The sequence below is a fragment of the Micropterus dolomieu genome, linkage group LG09, assembly GCF_021292245.1.
Source record: "Micropterus dolomieu isolate WLL.071019.BEF.003 ecotype Adirondacks linkage group LG09, ASM2129224v1, whole genome shotgun sequence".
NCBI lineage: Eukaryota > Metazoa > Chordata > Actinopteri > Centrarchiformes > Centrarchidae > Micropterus > Micropterus dolomieu.
In genome coordinates this window covers 17342754-17364016 of record NC_060158.1, presented here as the reverse complement: position 1 = coordinate 17364016, position 21263 = coordinate 17342754, and the positions used below count along the sequence as shown (strand labels likewise).

At 41.8% G+C, this 21263-nt stretch overlaps 1 protein-coding gene across 1 annotated transcript in view; it reads left to right on the top strand.

Moving 5' to 3' along the window:
- Positions 1 to 21263, top strand: part of elmo1 (engulfment and cell motility 1 (ced-12 homolog, C. elegans)) — a gene marked incomplete in the record, with an annotated part of 88357 nt that overhangs the window by 64362 nt on the left and 2732 nt on the right. Inside the window, 4 exon segments of the mRNA XM_046059017.1 lie at positions 12680 to 12843; positions 15622 to 15734; positions 18926 to 19033; positions 19434 to 19516. Coding sequence (XP_045914973.1) covers positions 12680 to 12843; positions 15622 to 15734; positions 18926 to 19033; positions 19434 to 19516 — 468 coding nt within the window.

Sequence of the window (21263 nt, the reverse complement as noted above, 5' to 3'; positions counted from 1 at the left end):
CTTCTCCTCCTCTTCTCTCATCCCTCCCTTCCTCCCTCCCCCTCCGTCTACCCCCACCCCAACACACACATACACACACACTTATCATGTGATCCACTTGCTGCACCACCATTGGCGTCTCTGATCGTGGCGTGTGTCCAATCAGGGCATAAGCCCGGAGATCAACATAAGCAAAGCAGAGCAGCCTGGCTGATGCTCTTAGAGTCACAGAGGGAGGGAGGAAGGCGGATAGGGACGCAAACAGAAATATCATAGTAGAGAGGACAGAGTTTAAGAAGAAACGGGGAGAGTTTGTTGTTGTTGTTTTTTATTTAAAGGGAACATGCCAAAAGAGAGAGTCAAACAGGAAACCTAAAGGAACAAATAGCCAGAGGCAGGAAGAAGAGGGAGAAGGCAAAAGGAGCACGAGCTTTGTTGACAAACGAGTCTTCCCTTATTGTGGCTAACGCTAAAGCTAACTGTCCACAATCAGCTAGACCACCTTTCCAAAGGAGCCATCTGCTTCCTCCATCCATCCTTCCATCCGTTCCTGTCTCCCGTCGGGCGCTAAAATCTCCTTCTCTGGCAAAAGCACGAGGATTCATCCGTCACTGTGGAGAGTATCACACCACACTTGGAAACATGGAGGTGACATGTAAGTACAAAGAACAGAAATGAGAAAAAGAGTGGTTCTGAATTAGCATGGTTGGATGGAGCAAGGGGAGGTGGTAGTAAAGGAGGAAGAGGGACTGTTTGTGTTGTTGCCTAGCTGCAGAGGAGGAGGAGAGGGAGGAGGATGGGGAGGAGAAGAAAAGGCAGGGAGAGATGGAGAAGACAGGACAGGGGCACAGTGGAAGAGAAAGAGGAGGGACAGATGGTGTAGACTCAGTGAGGCGTAAGCAGGTTAGACAAGGAATCAGATCACAGCCTTTTCATTAACACACACACTCAGTCACACAAATATAATTTGCTGGATTACAATTTCACCCTGTCTCACAAACACACCCCCACATCTATATGCATGCATACACACATCCCTTGTTCACCTACCCCCCTTCACACTCCAGGCATCCTCTATTTTGCAGTGTACAGTGTGTGCATGCGGTGGGGGGTTGGTCTTTGTTGTTGTGAATGGGATTACTCCCACATCTCCAACACCCAGCGTTTGTCACCAGAGGAATTCAATGCCCCTACTACTGATCTCCACTCCACACTGTCTCTCTCGCCCTTGGAAGAGCTTCAACCAGTGTTTTAGCCAGAGGGGTTTGACACAGGATTAGAGTGAGGTCACCCCCAGACTGTAGAGCAGGAGTCTGTGAAATACTGCCAGAACCTGATTCCATTAGTTTTGGACAACCGGCACCATAGTTGTCTCCACTTACAGTAATGTCCTTTTAAACCTCGTTTGTATGAAGGAATTATGTCTTGGCCACCAGGTGACTATAATTGTGCTGAATTGTTTTATAGATTAATCAATCAGTCAATTGACAAAAAAATAAAAACAAGTGATGAATTATTACTCATTCATCAAGAAAAAATGCCAAACACCCACTTCTCAAATGTATGGATTTACTGCTTTTCTCTGTTATCTATCCCTGGAAATTGAATGCAGTGCAATTTAATGTTAACTTGGGCTTTGGAAGATGGGATGGCTGTTTTTCACTATTTTCTTACATTTAATAAAGAATGAATTCATCCAAAAAAAGGCCAGATTAAAAGAATAGTTTGCCTTTTTAGAAAATTAACTTATTTGGAAAGAGTTAGGCTGGCTGTTTCCAGTCTTTATGCAAAGCTAAACTAACTGTCCACTGGCTCCAGCTTTATATTGAAAAGACAGATAAAAGAATGGTTTCAATCTTCTCATCGAACGAGCTTATGTCCAAAAATTTCCTTCCTTTACTCAAGAGTAAAAATAGACATTAGTTGCAACCCTCTTAATGATACTGTTCCCTAAATGGCAAGCCAAGTTCAATCTCTAAGATTAACCATTATTGTCTGTGTCTGTAAAAGCAAAAGACCTTGAACCTGGTCACCCATTTCACAGTAAGCCACTATGGATGAGCCCTACAGCTAAATAAACCAAGCACAGGTGTAAAGCAAAGCCTTTTTTTATTGGCGTTTGCCATCTCTGTTCTGTTCTGGGGTGATACAGAGGAGAATAGATAATCTGCTTTGTTCAAACATGTTGAAGACTGACCGGTCCCATGTGGGATTATTCACATGGCAATCCTCAAAAGCCTCAGCAGCACGAGAATGACCTTCTCATCAAGTACATCACACATCACTCTGTGTGTAGCTAAAGAATATATTTGACATGGCGTTTAGCTGCTATTCCAGTTTTATTTAAGGCTGCTCACCACAAATCAATTAAGGACACTTGATGCAAATCAATGCAAATGATTTCTGGCTATGCTCTTCAGCCACAGGACAGTTCCTCTACTTTGCCAGAAGGTTAACATGCACGCATATATGATTAATTAAATGGGTGCCGGTGTGTCCGTTCAAAAGTGATGCACAATAATAATGTGAGTGCAGGTGCCAAAAGGTTTTTGGGTAGGTGCCACCTATGGATTCCAGGAAGCGGCTTGGGACAGTTGGTGAAAGCGCTGCACATGCTGCCATATGCCGCTGTGACTGCTGCTGTTGTGCTTTGCTTGAAGCGTTACATCCATGACTCGTATCGGGACACTGTAAAGCAGCCCCTCCCCCACTCCTCTCCTCTCCAGCAATGAGACCTGCTGTTTTCCTATTCCATACTGGTTATATTTACCTTTCCAACTATCTGGATCTTTCTAGACTTCTTTCCTTCCCTCAATCCTCTGTAGCTCTTTCTTTTTGTCTTTCTCTCCCTCCGGTGCTCTCTCTCCCCCATTTCCTCCTCCTCATTCTTGTCTCTCGACCCCCCTCCACCTCTATTGTTGAATTCAGACAGGCTATTTATATCTTTCTGCCTGGCTGCCTCACCTCCCACTCCCTTAACAAGGTTTGCTTTATTGTTTTTGCACGTGTGTATGAGCACTTGGATGGTGTGTGAATGTGTGTTTGTTGTGTGTCACAACAAATTGGTGATTGAGTCCATGTAGGGGTGTGGGTGGTTTTATGAGTTTGTCTTTTTTTTGCTGGGACTTTTTTCTTCTGCACATTAGTTTTTCATGAGTGTGTGTTTTGCGTGTGTGCCTAAGGGTGGGGGGGTCTCTGATCTCAGGCAGCGTTGGCCCACTCACGCTGAGAATGCCGGAGCTAAGCTCACTAATCAGACCAGAGAGATCATCAGCCAATAGCATCAAACCATTAGAGCTGCATGTGCAGAGATGCAGAGCAAACATTTTGTTTTGTTGTGTGTCAAGATAATGATACTGTTGTCTCGTCATGACAGCAGCTCACTGGAAATCAGCAGGGGAAAAGATGAGTAAACTCAAGTTTTCTTGTCTTTTGATTTAGTTATTTATCTATTTATTCATTTATTCATGTCCTTTTTGTTTATTGATAAGTGAGTTTATATTTGTGTGATACAAATCCGGGTGTGAAATAATTTTTGTGCACAGCACTCCAAACAGTATAGTATGTACTTTAGATTCCTTGCAGACAATGAAAAGTCTCCACAAAGGATCTGGTGTGTGGTTGTGTCTTATTGTGGATACTCATGGCTGCTGTAGGCCTTATCATTAGTGTCATATAATAATCCAGTTTTGATGTATCACTGCTTAAAGCTGGGTTTAATTTCTCACACTTCATCAGTCAGTGTGAGGGTGAAGACAAACAGATCTGGTAGTCTGTAGTTTTCTGTTTGTGAGTCATGGCATTTCTCGATGGTCTCGACAGTCCACCTTCTTTTACACCACAACAAAAAGGCAAGAGGTATTAAGTAATGCCTCAGTGTGCATTATGGCGGTGTCAGACCAAACACGTGAGAGTGACCAAGGTTGCATGCAAAATGAAGAGCAGCACATAATTATACAAAGCAGCTAACTGGGATGAAGGGCTACATCAAATAGTAAATAATCACAATGTTAGTTTTCTGACATGGTATCTTTGTTCTCTCTTTTTTTGCATAATTTGAATCGTGATGCGGACATCAGAGTATTTGCCCCAAAACCTGGTGGAAGCTCTGCTCTGCGCTCTGTGCGCTGCTTTGCCTTGTGCAGCTCTTTATCCATGCAATGTCAAACTTTTAGTGTGAAAGCCATGTAACTGGCCTAAAGGGATGCTCTGTGCATTATTCATGGAGAGCATGTGTGACCTCAGTTTTCCAGACTACTTCAATGTGATCCAAAACGGCATTAAAGTGGATTTTCCAGCAATGCCACGTTATGGGAAGACTCTAGGAAAGGGATCGTCCCTGATGAGTTGTCTCATAATGAAATAATACCTGTTATGATGTCCTTGAATAGATGTTTAATCATAATCAGTTTCCTCATCCCTCTGGGACAATTAATGCATAATGTTCATATTTCCTGCATCAACTCTGTCATAATAAAACACTCATTAATGCAACGCTGTACACAAGCCAAGGTCAGCACACGGCTTTCATCAGCACTTCTTGACTCGCAGTAAATGGCGATTTCCTAGGCGACTTTGCTCTCCAGTCATCCATACTGGCCGTGCTGCACCTCACACTGAGCTGGTTGTTGAAAAAGAGCTCCTCTGACAGTTTGTCTGGGCGTGCAGTTCTAGCTCTCTAAATATGGCAACAACGACAGCTAGCCGCTAACAGCCGGCGTCGACCCTGGATCACAAGATAGAATTGATGGAGAGAGGTCTCCAAATAGCCATAACAGCATACAGGGGAATATTGGGAATTACATGGAATAGCCATTACCAGTTTAGTTTTGTGTGTGTTGGTGCTTGTTCATACTGTACTCTGTGTACATTAAACGTGTGTATTGTATTGCCTACAATACAGTATGTGCTGTTCCCTGTGTCACTAGTAATGCTGTCAAACAAGTCCCTGAGGCAGTCAGAGAGAAAAGAGCTGCTTTTCACTGCACTTTAAAGTTACATTTAGCACTTACCACTCTATTTTATTTTATTGAGATGCCCAGATACAGTGACTCCTTACATTCGAACCATGGGGCCTAGATACATAATTGAAATTTTAATGGATTAAAGTACTGCCTTTCCACTTAGATGCTCTCAGCAGACTTAATATGGAGCCATGACAGGGTTGTCAGGAGAGTCTAACAGAAACGCTAAATATACTAAATATAATCTGGGAATCTGGCTGGTGTGCAGCATTCAACTTGTGTTCTGCTCTGACTGTCTCTTGTTTGGCATTTCATACAATACACATTCTGTGTACAGGTGCAACCGCATCAAATATTTGGTGTTATGCAGTGAAAGATCATTATTAAGGTTGCAACTAGGGATGAAACGGTATGAAAATTACTGACCAAAATTATCACGGTTATCGGTATAATCACGGTATTGTAAAAATGTGACAAAAAATATTAAAATGTACTGATACACACACTGAAACCATTTCAACAAATTTTATATTGAAAATTACAAATACAATTGCCATTTTGTTTGCATAAAAAATAAAATGCGTTCCCTATAAGGTTATTTTCTTCTATCAAGTTTCCCTCAGCACTCTCATAAAAACTAATGTGTGACCTATCAGATTCTGTGACCCCAATGGGAAGTTAAGCGCCAGAGGCTTTGTTGACGATGTGAAGCAGCTGCAGTTTGGTTAGGTTTACGCACCAAAAGTACTTGGTGGGTATAGGTACTAAAAGTACTTGGTTATGGTTAGGAAAACATCGTTGTTTGGATTTTGGTCACAGATTTTGGTGTTACACCGGACTTTCGCAGCGTTGTCTTCCGTCGTGTTGTCATTCACCCAAACAAACCCATGTTGCATTCTGCGCATGCACGCCTGCTTCTGGGAAACGCTGGACAGTGTTTGCAGTCCAGCAAACCCGGTTTTCATGGTAATTAAAATGTGTACAGTAATATTAAAGTCGGGAATTTTACCATGGTTTACCGTTAAACCGGTAATCGTTTCATCCCTATTTGCAACTAAGCATTATTTTTATTTGTGATCTGTCATTTTGTCTATAATTGTTTTTTTTTACCAAGGTGATTTTTCAAACGATTTATTTTGGTCTACCAACAGTCCACTACCCAAAGATATTCAGTTTACAATAATATAAAATTGTGAAAAGCTTTCAGTTCTCATGAGTCTGGCAATTTTTCTTAAAAAATGATTCAATAATAATTAATAATTTCAAATTCATCTATTAATCAACTAATAATTCCAGCTCTAGTCATTATGTATGCAGAGCTAAGATTTTAAAGTAATTCTGATTGACAGCCAACAGTTGTTGCCCACCATCTGAGTTTCCTTACCAGTCAGTCTGATCTGAACTGACGAAACGTAAGTAGTAGTTAAAGTATCTTTAACCGTCTAGTTGTCCTTGATTTTAACCTTCCTTTGATGTTGCCCGCCATGTTTTACTACTGTTAATGTTGCCCGTTATGTGATCCATATTCATTTAGTTACATTTCCAGCCTTGCTGGTGGCAGTATTACCATCAGTGGAGATAAAGTTTGTCCCATGTGGTGTCATCTCATCTGAAATTTCAAATGTTTCTGTAACCACCATATCTACGACCCCGACAACAGCTGACACGCAGAGCAGCGTGGGCTGTTGTTTCGGAAAAAGCTTTTTGTAGTCCAAGCCAGTGGGAAGCATTTGAAGCACTACACTGTGCTGTAACCAAAGAAAAGCTGTGGCGCTAGTGTTGTCTACCGCCTGTCAGACGGATATCTGTGTTTTGTTGTGCCTCCCCAAACGTCATCTCACACAGGCCGAGAGGAGCAAAAACCGGCACAGTTGGCATTGTTGGCATAGATTAGTGTCACTATCACTTTATAAACAAAAAACAGAAGTAAATAATATCTGGTTGCCTACATAGTGAGTGGACATACAAGGCTCATCTTTAACTTGTCAATACTTGATTTGATCCAGTGTAGACTACACTGTGTTAGTTATATTCCTGGATGAAAGGCCAGTTGTTTAGTCTGTTAGAATATATAATACCATAACAGCTTTAATAATAGCCTAATTAAACAGTAACAATGGAAACTTTGCTTTGGTATTTGAGCCATAAGTCTTCTTCCACAGTCATTTATTTCAGTCCTTATTTAATGCATTTTTATTAGCTTCAAAATTTAATACAACCTGTGCCAGGACTGTTCTCTTTGTACTGCATGATAAGATGCAGGAGTCCTTTCATGTCCATCTCTGTGGCATTGTTTTACTTTGAATGACATCATGGTAAAGATAATTATTTAAGGAACATGGAACATTGTTGCAGGGAGGGAAATGTAATTACCATTTCAATAAGAGGGAAATGGATGCCCTGTATTTTCTGCTGCTTATTAAAAAACAGGCCCTGATAGAAGTGAACATGTGTACTTTTTGTGCAGTTTACGTGTGTGAATGCTTCCGTTTGTTTGTGCGCAAGCATGCGATTCTCCTTCAAGGGTTTAAATGCAGAAACGCATTTCATGGCGCTCCTATTATCACCACGTGAGATTGACTTTTTGATTACTTTCAGGGCGTATCAGCTAAGTCATTATTCTGTGATTACAACCTTATTATTTGCCCACCAAAGCGCCTCTCCAGCATAATCTCCAGATTTCACCGCAAGGCTTGAGTGGCGGGTGAGCATTTGACTGACAGCTGGTAAATGATGTCATTAGTGATTTCTTAGGCAAATGGAGCAGCGGCGACAGTCGATTGGTTGGCGTGAGGGGGACGGTAATTTGTTACTGCTGATGCGTTGTCAATGATGGATGGCGGGGCAACTCCAGTAAAGAAGAACTGCCCAACTGTCCTGTTTGAGGAGAGACTGAAAGATAGAGAGCAGGGAGAGTGTGGCAGACGTGTCAGTGTGGCCAGCTCTTCATTACATGCACTAGATGGCTCATGGGACAGCGTTTAATTACTTTTGCTGACACTTGCTCTGCTGTGTAACTTCCCTTCCAAAGAGCCACAAGAAAGAATGATGGCCTGTTGTCTGGAAGAGATTAGGGAGCATGAGAGGGAATGTAGAGAAAGACCAAAACAGAGATACATCTTGGATCAACAGTGCCGACTAAATAGAAAAGAGCGCCCAAGATGAACAACTCTGCACTTAGGGCGTGTAGAGTGCAGCTAAGATGATGCCAGTACAAAACCGAGCGTAAATTTATCCTGAGAGTGAGCACAGCCTGCAAAGTTTGTATTAGCGCTGACATCATCTCACCTCTACCAAGGTGCTCTCAGAGCAATCAGCAGATGAAAGGGGAAAGAGGGATGAAGATAAAATATTCATACTGCCCCTCCGCCCTGTTGTGAAAGGACCATGTGTTCATATTAAATGTGATGAATATTCACGGTGTTAATTAGCATGAGTGCAGCCACATGGGCCAACAGAATTGTTTTCCTACCGAAATGACGTGACTCCAAACAAGGCACATTAATGAACATTCCCCAGAGATGGCTCTGCTGAAACACCAGGGCTAAATAGCAGTCGGTCTCCTGAGATCAGGATGAGGTTTGAAAGCGAGCTGCAGGTGACAACAAGCTCTGCCTTAAAAAGCTCCTGAAATACAAAACATGGAAGTTTCCTGCCTTTTTTATGATTTAAGGGGATTGTTTGGGGGTACTGCAAATGATAAACTAAAACTGTGGTTATTAAAGCTCACTCTTAACTATACTTTCATATTTCCTTTGCTTTTAAATAGCTTCTTAAGGGAAGAATGTTCCTTCTAGACACTCTGACAGACCATTTGTAATCTTAATGGGAAAATAAATTAATTTGAAGCTTAATTATCTGGATTAAAGACGTGTGTACGTGTGTGGAAATTTATGATGGGCAACTCCGTGAAGTTGTGATTAAAAGTAGTGGACAGGAGTGATGAATCTCTTGTAGCATGATTGCAAGCTGTGGCTTCATCCATTTGTCTGCACATTTTTCAGCTCAAACGGGGGGGGGCGTGATGTGCAAGAAGACCAGTCTAGGACGTTGTAAATCTGCTGTTAGCTGGACACCTGTGTGTCCCTCCCCTCCTCATGAAAATATGGCATGCATATTACAGAGAATCACAGACGTGGACAGAATACAGAAAACAGCCTTCCAGCTAGATGAGATCCAGCAGTGAGCGACAGGTAACATAAATATGTTCCTGGCAGTTTCAGCTGAGGGAGGAATGGACAGCTGTCTTTATGGATGGATAAACCAATAGGATGGGAAGGGACAAAAAAGCAACATCTCCCTTTTTATAATGGCTACCACAATCCTGCATCTCATCCCAGAGTCTCATCACATAGTCACCTAGAACAAGTCTTGACGGGTGAGGAGGGAAAGTGTCGACCCTCGCCCTCTAGTGGTTGGTCATTTTTATGCTGGCGTTTACATTTTGGTCATTATGTTACACTACGCTTAGCATCAGAAGTGTAGGAATCAAGCGGAGCTGGGCCTCTTCATCATAATATGAGAAATTATCCTGAGTGTAATGACTTTAACGTACAGCAACACTTGATACTGCACACACAGATGTGAACCACAGGACAGGACGGTCCAGCAACCTTCCGTTTTGGTTGACGACATCCTCCATGTTTCTTGTGCTGAGAGCATAGAATATATTTTTTATAAATGGTGATGGTGTCAGTTTTCTGGTCTCCAAAGAATTTTAATAATGATATTATGCTGTTAATATTCTGCACACAGGGGCTTTATCTCAGCCCAGAACAGAGCTTCTTTTTAAACAACCAAGATCCTCATCTCAACGTTTGTCTGCCTCTGTCAAAGGCGATTTGAAGAATGTACTTGTGCTGAATCATTAATGTTCTGTATCACCCCAAATGCTTGTTAGATTTGGATCACACCAGGGGAAGATCTCATCTGCACTGATGTGGGTCTATGTCTGAGCTTTGTAGATGAACCTGACTACATGGTTAACACTGTGACTCTTGTGATTCTTGAAAAGCATCAACTGAGGATTCTAATGGTTTGTCATATCTGGTCACTCATATGCACTAAAGCTCATTATTTCAGAGCTCATCTTACGCTGAAAAGCCACATGCTTGTTCCTCTAAATAACTGTTCATTTGACCCAACCGTCCTCTTTTCTGCAACTGTTTTTTTTTCCAAGGTCAATGTGTTGGCCATTTGTTAGAAAATCCATTGTGATGACCGCCTCTGAACATATTTGCATTCCAAATGCTAATCCCTGGATTAAATTGTGTAATCAGTAAAAAAAAAAAAAAAAAAGAGAGAAATGGGTTAATTCCTTTTTATGGCACTCTCACTGTTCATCGTCAGCGTCCCGAAACGGGACCTTGAGCCCAGGCCGCTTCTTAATGCATTTTTACACAGCAAATGCGATGCTGATTCAAGAGGATTATCCTCGATTGCCTTTGTTGTCTTGAGTTTTTCATATTTTTTGGTGCTGGTTGGAGGTTAATGCTGTTCATATCTAATTTTCAGCAACTCAAATCTTCTATTCTTATTGCCTTCTCCCCTGACTTATTCTGACTAGTGAGAGTTCAGAGGTTAGCAAGTTGATGAGTAATCGCCTCGCAGGACAAACAGCAAGAACAATATTACATAAGACTATATTAGGGGTCTTTGCACACAGGGTTTTGGTATGATTGTTAAGGTTGAGGAGCCAAGGTGAAACAGAATTGTCCAAAAACATCTACTTTTCTGCCCATGCGTAAGCACATACACATCCATTTAATATTGTCCTGAACTCTTATTGTCTCTCATTATAATAGAGTTGGCGTATTGCAAGGAAGTGTGTTTGCACAGGGTGGGAATGCTTGTGTGTCCTCAAGCAGTTGGTCAACAGGGTAAGCAGGGAGTAGAGAAATAGAGTAAAATCAAAGAGAACAGAAGGGAATTTCTTTGTCACCACAGTATGATCTGATTCAGTGAATCAGCATCTGCAGGCTCGGAGGTGGCTGCTAACAAGGCTGATCCATAATCAGAGCTGCTAGTCACGTCTACCATTACATCGCCTGCAGGAACTGGAACAGCACTGCTCAACATGGCCAAAGAACTGTTATGAAGTCAAGTTTATTTTTTAGCAGAATAAGAACGTGTCCCAGCAGGATTTACAGGCCCACATCAACCCGTGCTCTCTAAGCTACTCTCAGTTTTGAGGGGAAACCACAGTTGCAGGTGTTGTGTTCAGTGCATTAGGAATTATGTTTGCTCTCAGTCAAGTCCTGTATGTGTGGGCTGAACATCTTCGTAAATAATCAGTCTTTGAGTTAAATTTGTCTTCAAATTCTAATTATGCAGAATGCAAATCCGATTTTCAGAGTGCAAAGATAAATGGAAGCAGCTGTCATTGAAGGTTTAAGCTTAGGACTCATTTTCCTGAGGATCAAGTGTATGTGCGGAAGGATGAGGAGATTTCATGCTTTTGGAAAGAATCAGCGCTTTGTTAACCGTGTTAAAAATCTGTGTAGTCCTGTCATAAAGTAGCTCAATCTAGGGTTTAATTCAGTTTAAAATCTTTAGTTTAGTACTGTACTGTTCAGGTTTTGTTTGGTCACTGTTGAGGTCTCAAAGACCTGAGCAAATGTCAAAGCAATATTAGTGCAAGTATATACATACATACATACATACATAAAAAGTCACAATTTATTTTCCTTTTAATTTATTTATAATTATCATATTTCTATTATGCTAGAGTAGTTATTCTAAACTAATTGATAATCCAAGTGACAAAAGATTTTTCAGTGACCTTCCTTATGTCTTGCTTATATTTTACTTTTCACCAGACTGAATGAGTTGTTCATTTTCATCGGCTGACCACTGTTTTCCAATTTGATCCCTTTTTTTAATAATAGTTCTGTGTTTGTGGTCTGTGCTAGTTGAACTCCCTCCTGATGATGATTCAATTTCATTTTTAGAGTGTTAGTTTTAAATGTGCATGTGCAGCTCTGCAGCTTTTGCATGTAGACTTTAATTGTCTCCGGACAGCAATGTACACACGCTATGCCAGTGGTTGTCAGTGGGGTTCGGGGACCCCCAGGGGTCCTTGAGGGTGTTCCAGGGGGTCCCCAGCAAAAAGTGCAATAGTTTATTTTCATTCAGTTTAATTCCAATGACAGAATGTATGACTACTTGGTTCACAGGTTTCACACACTTTCTGTAATAAAGCATCTAAAAGCAAAGATTCTATTAGAATGGGATGGGATGGGGATGTTTTATGAAATGGGGGTCCGTGGTCTAATTTGTGTCAGATTAGGGGACCTTGATGTGAAAAAGTTTGAGAACCACTGCGCTAGGCTAATTGATCTAGACATGGATGTGTTTTATGCATTGTCGTGGAGTGGAGTTCTGTCATGCATTTCACTGATGCAGGGCTAACAGTTCTCTAGCCACTGTTGAATTATTTTGCTTTGCTCCTATTCCTCTTAAATCTCAGACACCAGTCCACCAGACTAGATTACAGGCTCCAGTTCTAAAAATAAAAAAAAAACACCATTAATCCTGTCGGGATCTGAACAGAAGTTTATACGCTCCCCTGACCCCCAGAAATAGAAAGGGGGTTAGTTTTGACTTCCTGACTGCATGTGTGACTATGTCTGTGGCCAATGTGCGCGCACACACACACACACACACACACACTCTTTCTACGTCCTGTATGGCTCCTACATACATGATGATCTCACCTTGCCTCTTCTCCTCTGCAGGTAATGCAGGTGGTGAGGGAGCAGATTATGCGAGCACTCACTCTCAAGCCTAATTCCCTGGACCAGTTCAAGAGTCGCCTGCAGAACCTGAGCTACACAGAGATCCTGAAGATACGCCAGTCCGAAAGGATGAATCAAGAAGACTTCCAGTCCCGACCTATCCTGTGAGTCAACCAATCAATATCCAGCATGGTGTTTTTGCAGCGTGAAATCCAAAAGAGTCGCTCTCACACATTTGTCAAAGGGTTATATTGGTTGTCTGAAGCGTCGCACAAAAGCTTGTTAGGAAGTCAAGGTGGCATCAAGATGCTGAACTTAATTTGAGAAATATCTGCTCAAATTTTATTCATGCATACTGTATTTATGCATACAGTAGATTTAGCAGCTTTGTTTGGAGGAAAGGTCCCTCTGAATACAATAGAAATAAGACACTTTCTGTAGAGTTGAAGGAATTGCTCAGTGATACTCTTGCTGTTAATTGTAATTTCTGATCAGGAGTAAAATAAGGCCATAATCTGCATCTACAAAAAAGAGCTGCGGTCATTAATATGTTTGTAATTGTTTCTTCTTTTTTCTCTCCTTTCCATTTGTCAACCAAATGCCAGCTACTGGCCTAAAGCAGGTTGCACCCATCCCCTCCCCTCATGATTGAAAATATGCGTTCAATTCAAATTGTCTGCAAATGGCATTCCCAGTGAATGCTCCATTAATGACGCTCCAGCTCACTAAGCATGGAGAGCCAGTCTGTAATAGATCATTCATTGACTGATCATGGATGCAGGCCCTGTAATGGAGAATATTGTTTTGTCCTGCCTGTATTTAATGGAGTAGCCAGCACTATTGAAAAATCGTTTCAGTGCAAGAGCTTGCCCCTCTGAACAGTAATCAAAGCTGAGCCAGGAGCTTACTGAATCGATATTGGAAGGGTAGAGACCAAACTTTAGCAGCCAATTAATCCTAGTGGAGAAAGCAGAACAAAAGTGAAGGAAGTTGCAGAGGAATGTACCCTAAAACACTTGTTTTTTTGAACATTGTTCAAAAAACTTCATGTAATGTCAATTTTCTTTAGATGTCGTAATCTTGTTTACATTTAGAATTACCTTACAGACAGTTATTATTATGTATAACAAATGTATATTTCAATTACTTCATGTATTAACTTGGGGGGGGGCAACAAGTTCACACCCAATCTCAGGTGGGATTCTGGGAGAAGTAGGCGATGAATAATTGAATTAGATGATAAAATGACTGTTGAAAAGCACTGAAGATCACAGACTGATGAGGCTGTGCTGCCCAAGGGTGGAATTTTTCTCTAATCAATATAGTACAGTCATGACTTGTATACATAATGAGCAGAGCATGTCAAGGTGCAGATTTAAAGGCACTCTATATTACCTGCTACAGTTGCTGCTAGTCTTCTGCTACTAATTATTGTAGTGCAACTATTGTGGCTTCAGATCAAAACTGTGTCTCCTGTAGAGTGTCTGGTTATTTTATGTAATTGTCGCTCCTGTAAGCAGATCTTGGAAGGGATTTTGCTGTGATTAGTTAAAATGCAGTTTTTGTATTTACTGAAAGTTGCTTACACCAAAAAATAAAATCAACACCACATAAAGAATTAATGCTGCAGGTCAACTCAGAACTGCTGAGGATACACTTCTGAGAAAATGTTAATACAAACTTGATTTTAATCTGAACCCCAGAAAATTATGATGAAAAGTGGTTTCACTTATTTATTCCCATCTCCACCTCTGCTTGGAGAAATATTTGCTGGTATTCTGTGTAGGTTCTGTACATTTCTACAAAGCTGGAAATGCTCTTTTTGTGCCTCACTACTTTTCTCATTTGAACACCTGAAACCAACCAGAGTGCTTCCTTTTTTAGAGGTCTACCAATACAGCACCTCAGCCCTTTAATTGAATCGACTGTGATTTTCCACATTTGCCGAAAATAATCGGTTTAAATTGAAACTGGAGTTACTCCCTCAGAAGACAGTGCAGCCAACCCATCTGAAACTCTCAGACAAAAACATCTCCCACTAGGGTCTGCGTCAGTCAGAAGAATAGCGCATGAGGCGGTAAAGCCGAGCTATCATCATCCATCCTTCCTACGACGAGACCACGCCCTCCCCTGTAGCTGTTTCTTTAAAGATGTCAGGCTGAATGTCCAACCACAGATCAGAGTAATGACCGGAGTCACTGATGAGGCAAACACATAGACGGCGAGGGTGAGCGGGGAGACAGATGAAGGGAGACAAGAGCGGATGAGCCTGAAGGAGAGCTGGAGCAAGGGAAAGATGGACAAAAATGTGATCAAGGACACTAGCAAGGGGAAATATGACAATATGTTAGATATGCACAGCTTTTATTTATCTAGAAAGCCTGAAATCCTGTCAAAGTCTGCATGTTTCTCGAATCAAAAAAGAACAAAAAGATAAATTGGAAGAGAAAACACTGTACAATGCTGAGAAATAAAGGATAGGGAGCAGCAGCACTGCTCGGGCAAATAATTTACATAATTCATGTTTACTTCATATTTATATGCAATACAGACACACATACATATATATGAATAAATGAAAGTATTCAAAGCAAGAGCTGAAGCAGCACAGTTTTCCACTGATCAGCCTTTTGGGACATTACATGACACATTTCTGAGTGTGTGTACATGTGCTTGCATGTGTGGAAGTATATCTGTGTGCTTGGCATTCTCTGTTCCCTCCTGACAGTCATAATCCAGGGGATTTTGCTAGTCAGATGAATATTGCACGCTGCCAGAAAGCCTAGGAAATGTAAAAGAATTCAATTCCAAGTCTTAGTGAATCTTGTAGCTTGCTGCCTGCCTGCTCACCACATCTGGACTGGTGTGTTTTACAGAATTTACATAATTCTCTTCAACTAGTAATGTGTGTATGTGTGTGTTCATTTTCTGTTTTTCTAAAGTGAGCTGAGAGAGAAAATCCAGCCCGAGATCATGGAGTTGATCAAACAGCAGAGGCTCAACAGGTTGTGTGACGGAACCTGCTTCAGGAAAATCAGCAGTCGCAGGAGGCAAGGTGAGACACACAGCACTGGTGTGCACACACACACACATTTAAACATATCCACAGATCATAACCATGCACCACCTCTGCTGTCTTAGCGAGGGTAATTCCTCTTTGTCCTCTCTTGTCTCTCCCTGTCTTGTTCTTTATCCCTCCTCTCTGCATCCCCCCTTTTGCTGAGACATAACGCAAGTAAATGTCGTGTGCACAGTCACCTATGCACATACTCTTTTGACTTAATTTAGTGTAAGTATTAATGATATTCAGTGGAGGTGAGAGGAAGAAGTATAGAAAGGAAAAACCCCAGCAGCCAGCTGACATAGGAGCATATTCGAGTCATTCAGCCTGATATTGTGTTTCACACTCGCTGCCACAAGAGAGAAAGGACAGGAGGGAGGAAGAGAGTAGCAGTGGTAGCATTTAGCCTGTATAATATACTGCTCCTTGGTCAAAGAGGATTTAATCTGGTTGAGACCTGATCCCTTCACACTTCTGTCCTCCCTCTCTGTTTATATACACAAATACAAGAAATAAAAAACCCTGTGACAAGCTCAGGCTGCGTGTTGGTTTGTTGTTATTGCATTACTGTCGTCAGCTCCCCTGAAAGAAACTGTACTTCCAATAAGTCAAATCAAATTGAGCACAACCAGGTGGATTGTTATTTTCTACCGACGCCAGTGTGTTCTGGCATTTGAAAGCCTGATCACGATTCGTCTTGGCAGCTGTCATCCAGAGGCTGCTGGATTAATGGAGACCAAAAAACTGAAAAGAAACACAGGAGTGGATGAGGATGTGAGTTGAAATGATGTTGCAGGACAGATGCACAGGTGGAAAGCATCAGCCCGATCGTCTTCAGTGCCTGTGGTCGCCTGACTTGTGCTTGTTTAGGTTTTTGCACATTCATCATTGAGAAATGAGGACACGTAAATACACGCACTAGCATTCGTACTGAACACAGCATAAGCCATTCAGGAGCAGTACACCACACAGCACACAGTCGTATATAAAGCAGTTCATGAGCCTCACTGGATTTAATTTAGGAGCCACTAGCCTGTAGGGTTACATCGCCTTTAATCTGCTGCAACTGCGCGCTGACTGCAGGGCGAGTTGTCTGCCTGCTGCAAGCTAGCTGCAGCTGTCTTTGCCTCTGAGGACTCTTGAAGCAGTCAAGTGTTTCTCCACAACATGCCCTGGAAAAACTGGTTTTCTTTCTATCTTTCTCCTCGTGCATGCGAGAACATACACCATCTTCAAATGCTCCTTCCTTCATCCACTCCCACTCACTCTCATCTCTCTTCCCTCCACCTGTACATGTCTATCCTTTGCCCCCTCTCCTCTATGACCCTTTGTTCTCATCTGGTACATACAGCACATTATCTTACAGAACTTCGGGGAGCTGTACAAGAATAAAAATGAGCCCTATAGCAAGTTTAATTTTCACTTGGTGTTCACAAGAAATGAGAAGTTACATCAAAAGAGGGGTGTTGCATACATATCACTGAAACTTTTTTATTAGTGTCATTTTTATCTTGTCTTTTCTACATGCCTCAAACTTCCGCAGTGCTTTTACTTCTTAGAAGTGTTAACTCTCTATCTACTGTTATGCGTCTATCTTTTTTACATACATAAACTGTGCTCATCTCTCTTTCTCCCACTTCTCCCTCAGCATCTTGTACGACTATTTCAAAGTCCTCATGCCTGCAGGGACTCAAGTACCTACATCAAATATTAATTTAGCTGACTTCAGTGCATATTCCTCTTCTCTCTCTTTCTCTCCTTGCCCTCCAAAGTGCCAGTCTGCCTATTACAAGGGGATGCTTCTCTCTAAAAGCTCAGAACGAGCACTACCTGTGCAGTCTTTTAAGTGCAGGGTGCTGGCAGGTAACAGCACTTGGGGCTCTGGAGTGTGTGCCTTGTGTAAATGCTGCACTAAAGCAAAACTAAAATTGGAAATCTCTTTCTGTTGAATCTTCACCCACGTTCTGGCAGCTGAATCAGCTTAAGACAATGATAGTTTAAGTGATACAAGAATGAAACTCAATCCAAGATAGAGACACAGTGTCTTCGAGCCAAAGGAGGAACATATGTGCTTGTACTTAGACACACATGTACACACAAATCAGTTAAGCACAAAACAGTTGATAGCATCCTCTCCCAAAACACCCCTCCCCTCACAACTGCCACACACATCTCTATCTGCTTCCCCATGGACTGGCGCCACTGTGCACCAGCCTGGCACTGCCAACTGTCTATTTTCAGCAATTAGGCTTTGGACTGTGTGAACTGTGCACACGCCAGCCAGACCTCCCCGGTCTGTGCCACTCACTGCCAGCTCCGTCTCGGTGCCCACCTTGGCAGGGAACCACTAAAGAACACTAGGCTGGCCACAGAGGCTACAGACACAGCTGGTAGTTAGAGGCCTCCACTGCTGGGGGATTGCACATCACACCAGCCAAATAAAAAAATCACACTTGATGTGATCTTCAAATTCTGTGCAGCCTTTGACAAAACCTGACCAATACGGTGATGATAAAACCTGTTTCAAGAGCTGCGTTAAAACTTAGACTTGAGTAAAACTGTTTCACCATCTGGTTGGTGAAACAGTACAACATGATTTATTAGTGTGCAGGTGTTCCGCTTTTTGTATTGCAGTGTATTTTAAGCACCATAGTGTTAAAACTATTTGTTTGATTACCTTTTAAGCAGAGCCTGTATTATTTAAATTAAAACATGTTGTAACATGTAAACATGTCTTTTTTTTTCATCATGTCAGATGGTAGTTGGTGCTTCCTTTAGGTAGAGTAGGCATTTGGGGTCTGGTGGCTCTGCTGAAGATCTGGTACATGTTTGAATTTTGTTACTCCAGGTCACAGTTAAGGTTTCATGTTTGAGTCAGAGAAGAAAACCCTGGATATGGGTATATTGTTGTTGACTCATTGTTAAAATGATGAAGGCCAACTGCCTGCTTTGTTGCCCATCAAGATCCCTCCCTCATGCCAAGCATCATGGCCCATCTGTGGATTTTCCTCAAGGCTGTTTTCTTTTTTTTGTTGTTGTTGTTTTTTTTTTTGTCAGATTTTTTTTGCCATGCTAATTTTCTCTCCTGTTGATGACTCATGCCAGCCACTGAATTATTTCATAACTCCTCTAAATCTGTCTCTCTTTTCCTCCCCTTCTTCCGTTCTCGTCATGTTTTCTTCCAGATAAGTTTTGGTATTGCCGTCTGTCTCCGAATCATAAAGTCCTGCACTATGGAGATTTGGAAGAGAGCCCTCAGGGTGAAGTGCCCCACGACTCTTTACAGGACAAATGTGAGTATCAAGTGAAATTATTGATAGTCTTAACCCACTGTTGTGACACGGTATTTTTATTGCACTTACTAAGACTTGCAGCTCACAGGATTTATTCAAATATGTATTTTCTACGAGTCTACCGTCTCTATCCATGCTATGTGCCCCAAACCACAATATCAGCAGTGACAAAAAGTGACACTGACTGTTGAATTTAAGAATTGGTGTTAATATCAGTTTTACTTGCAATGCCTGCACAGTGACAGATCTGGGGAGAATTTAAACTTTTACTCACTTGAATAAACCAGCCACCCATCTGGGATGACACTGTTGTCACTGAGATGATGATGATGATGATGATGATGATGATGATGATGATGTTGTTGTTGTTGTTGTTCACTCACTTCTGTCCTATCTGCAGTGCCTGTGGCTGATATCAAAGCTGTTATCACCGGCAAAGACTGTCCTCACATGAAGGAGAAGGGAGCCCTGAAGCAAAACAAGGTGCGTGTGTGCGTGTTTGTGTGTTTGTGTGCGCACCCACAGTTGTGTACACGTGCGGGTGGGCGGGTGTGTATCCAGGCGAGAGAACGTGTTTCTGTGTGCGTGAGAGTTGCATAACATGATGTCAGTTACATAAATTTGCTTTGGGAAATAACACAATAACTTGCGTCTCAGTGCTCTGCACAGAGAGACCGGTCCATCGGTGACGTCGTGTAGAAATAAATCACAGAATAGTCCTTTCAGCTGCGGACACAAATTACTCGAGAGCCACCAAAAGAATGCTGACATCTTTTCTTTACTGTTTAAATTTGAAAGTAACACATCGGCGTGCCCTCTGCGGTGCCTTAACCAGGATGAAAGAGCCGTTTCGTCTGTGTATGTCTGTGTACACATCAGCCCTTCCTTTCCCCCCACCCCCACCCCGCCGCCCACGGGACTCTGATATATTGGATCTTGGATAAATGGCTTTGAAGACAAAGGAGCACGCCTCCTCCCTGCTTTGTCTCCTTTATTACCTTGTCGATAAGCGCAGGTCTAGGAGAAAAACCTGAAGGGGGTCTGTGGGGCGTCTAGCAGGCCTGCCCCAACCTTGTGAATGAGAACACAAACACATTTCATTAGTCACTGTTACAAGGCCAGCCAAAGTCACCTCTACGGCCTTTAGAGCAGCGCTGGCCTGTGGATCATTTGTAGGACACTGAGACAGAGGTGGGAGGCTGAGGTGGCAAGCAATGTTTTCAGGTTGTGTTTCCAAAATTCTTCCTAACGTATTCATCATAAGCAGTTCTTAGACAAATGTCATTATTAGTATCTTTGTGGCCATAAACTTGAACTGCTAAGGAAGCTGTTAATGTACTGTGGGGATTACACTTAATTCATTACCAACATGCTCACAGTGACAACATGCTGATTTTAAGCAGGTATAATGTTTACCATATTTATCATCTTAGCCTGTTTCCATGCCGCCATTAGGATTTAGCTCTGCAAGTCGCTAGCATGGCTGTAGACTCTTAATTTATACAGCATTTTATTTTGTGTCTTCAAGGTTTTTCCATTTCTATAGCTTAATTTCAAGTTAAGTTTAAAAACTCATAGTATTAGTTATATAAATGTTTCAATGAATAAAGAGCATATATTAAGTAATACATTTACAAATTAGTGTTGTTTTGGCAGTAGTAAATGAATTGATCTCCTATCACTTCTCTCAAAAACATCTTTTCTGTTCAGAGCCCCTAGATCTGAGACAAACTGCGTCTTTTAACCTGTCCTGCATAAAGTGCACCTAGGCTGCAGTCCCAATCTCTGGCTGTGTAATTACCTGCTGACTTCGTAAATCAGACGCTAATTTCACACAAATTGCAAGCAAGCATTTAATGAATTGCTTTCATGTTTACAAATCTGGCTCTCAGTGTTCTGTCCTCACACTGCATTCAATTTATTTCCTGCAGTAGCCCAGAGTGGCGTTTGAGGGAATAAACCCGAAATCATATCGGATCACGTCATATTCCCAGCCGTCCTAGGCGTTTTTCAATATCTAGTGTCTGAGGGCATCCCAGGTATTTCTCTCTTAGAGTTCTACCTCGCTGATACCTGATAAGTTGATGTGCAACCGATGTAACAGATGGTGAAAAGACCCAAGGAAGAAAGGGGAGGGAGATTACATTGGTATGGCAGCATTGCGGAGTAAATCTCACCGGTTTCTTCTTCTTTTTATTTTTCTTGCACCCTATGTTTTTTTTTTTTACCT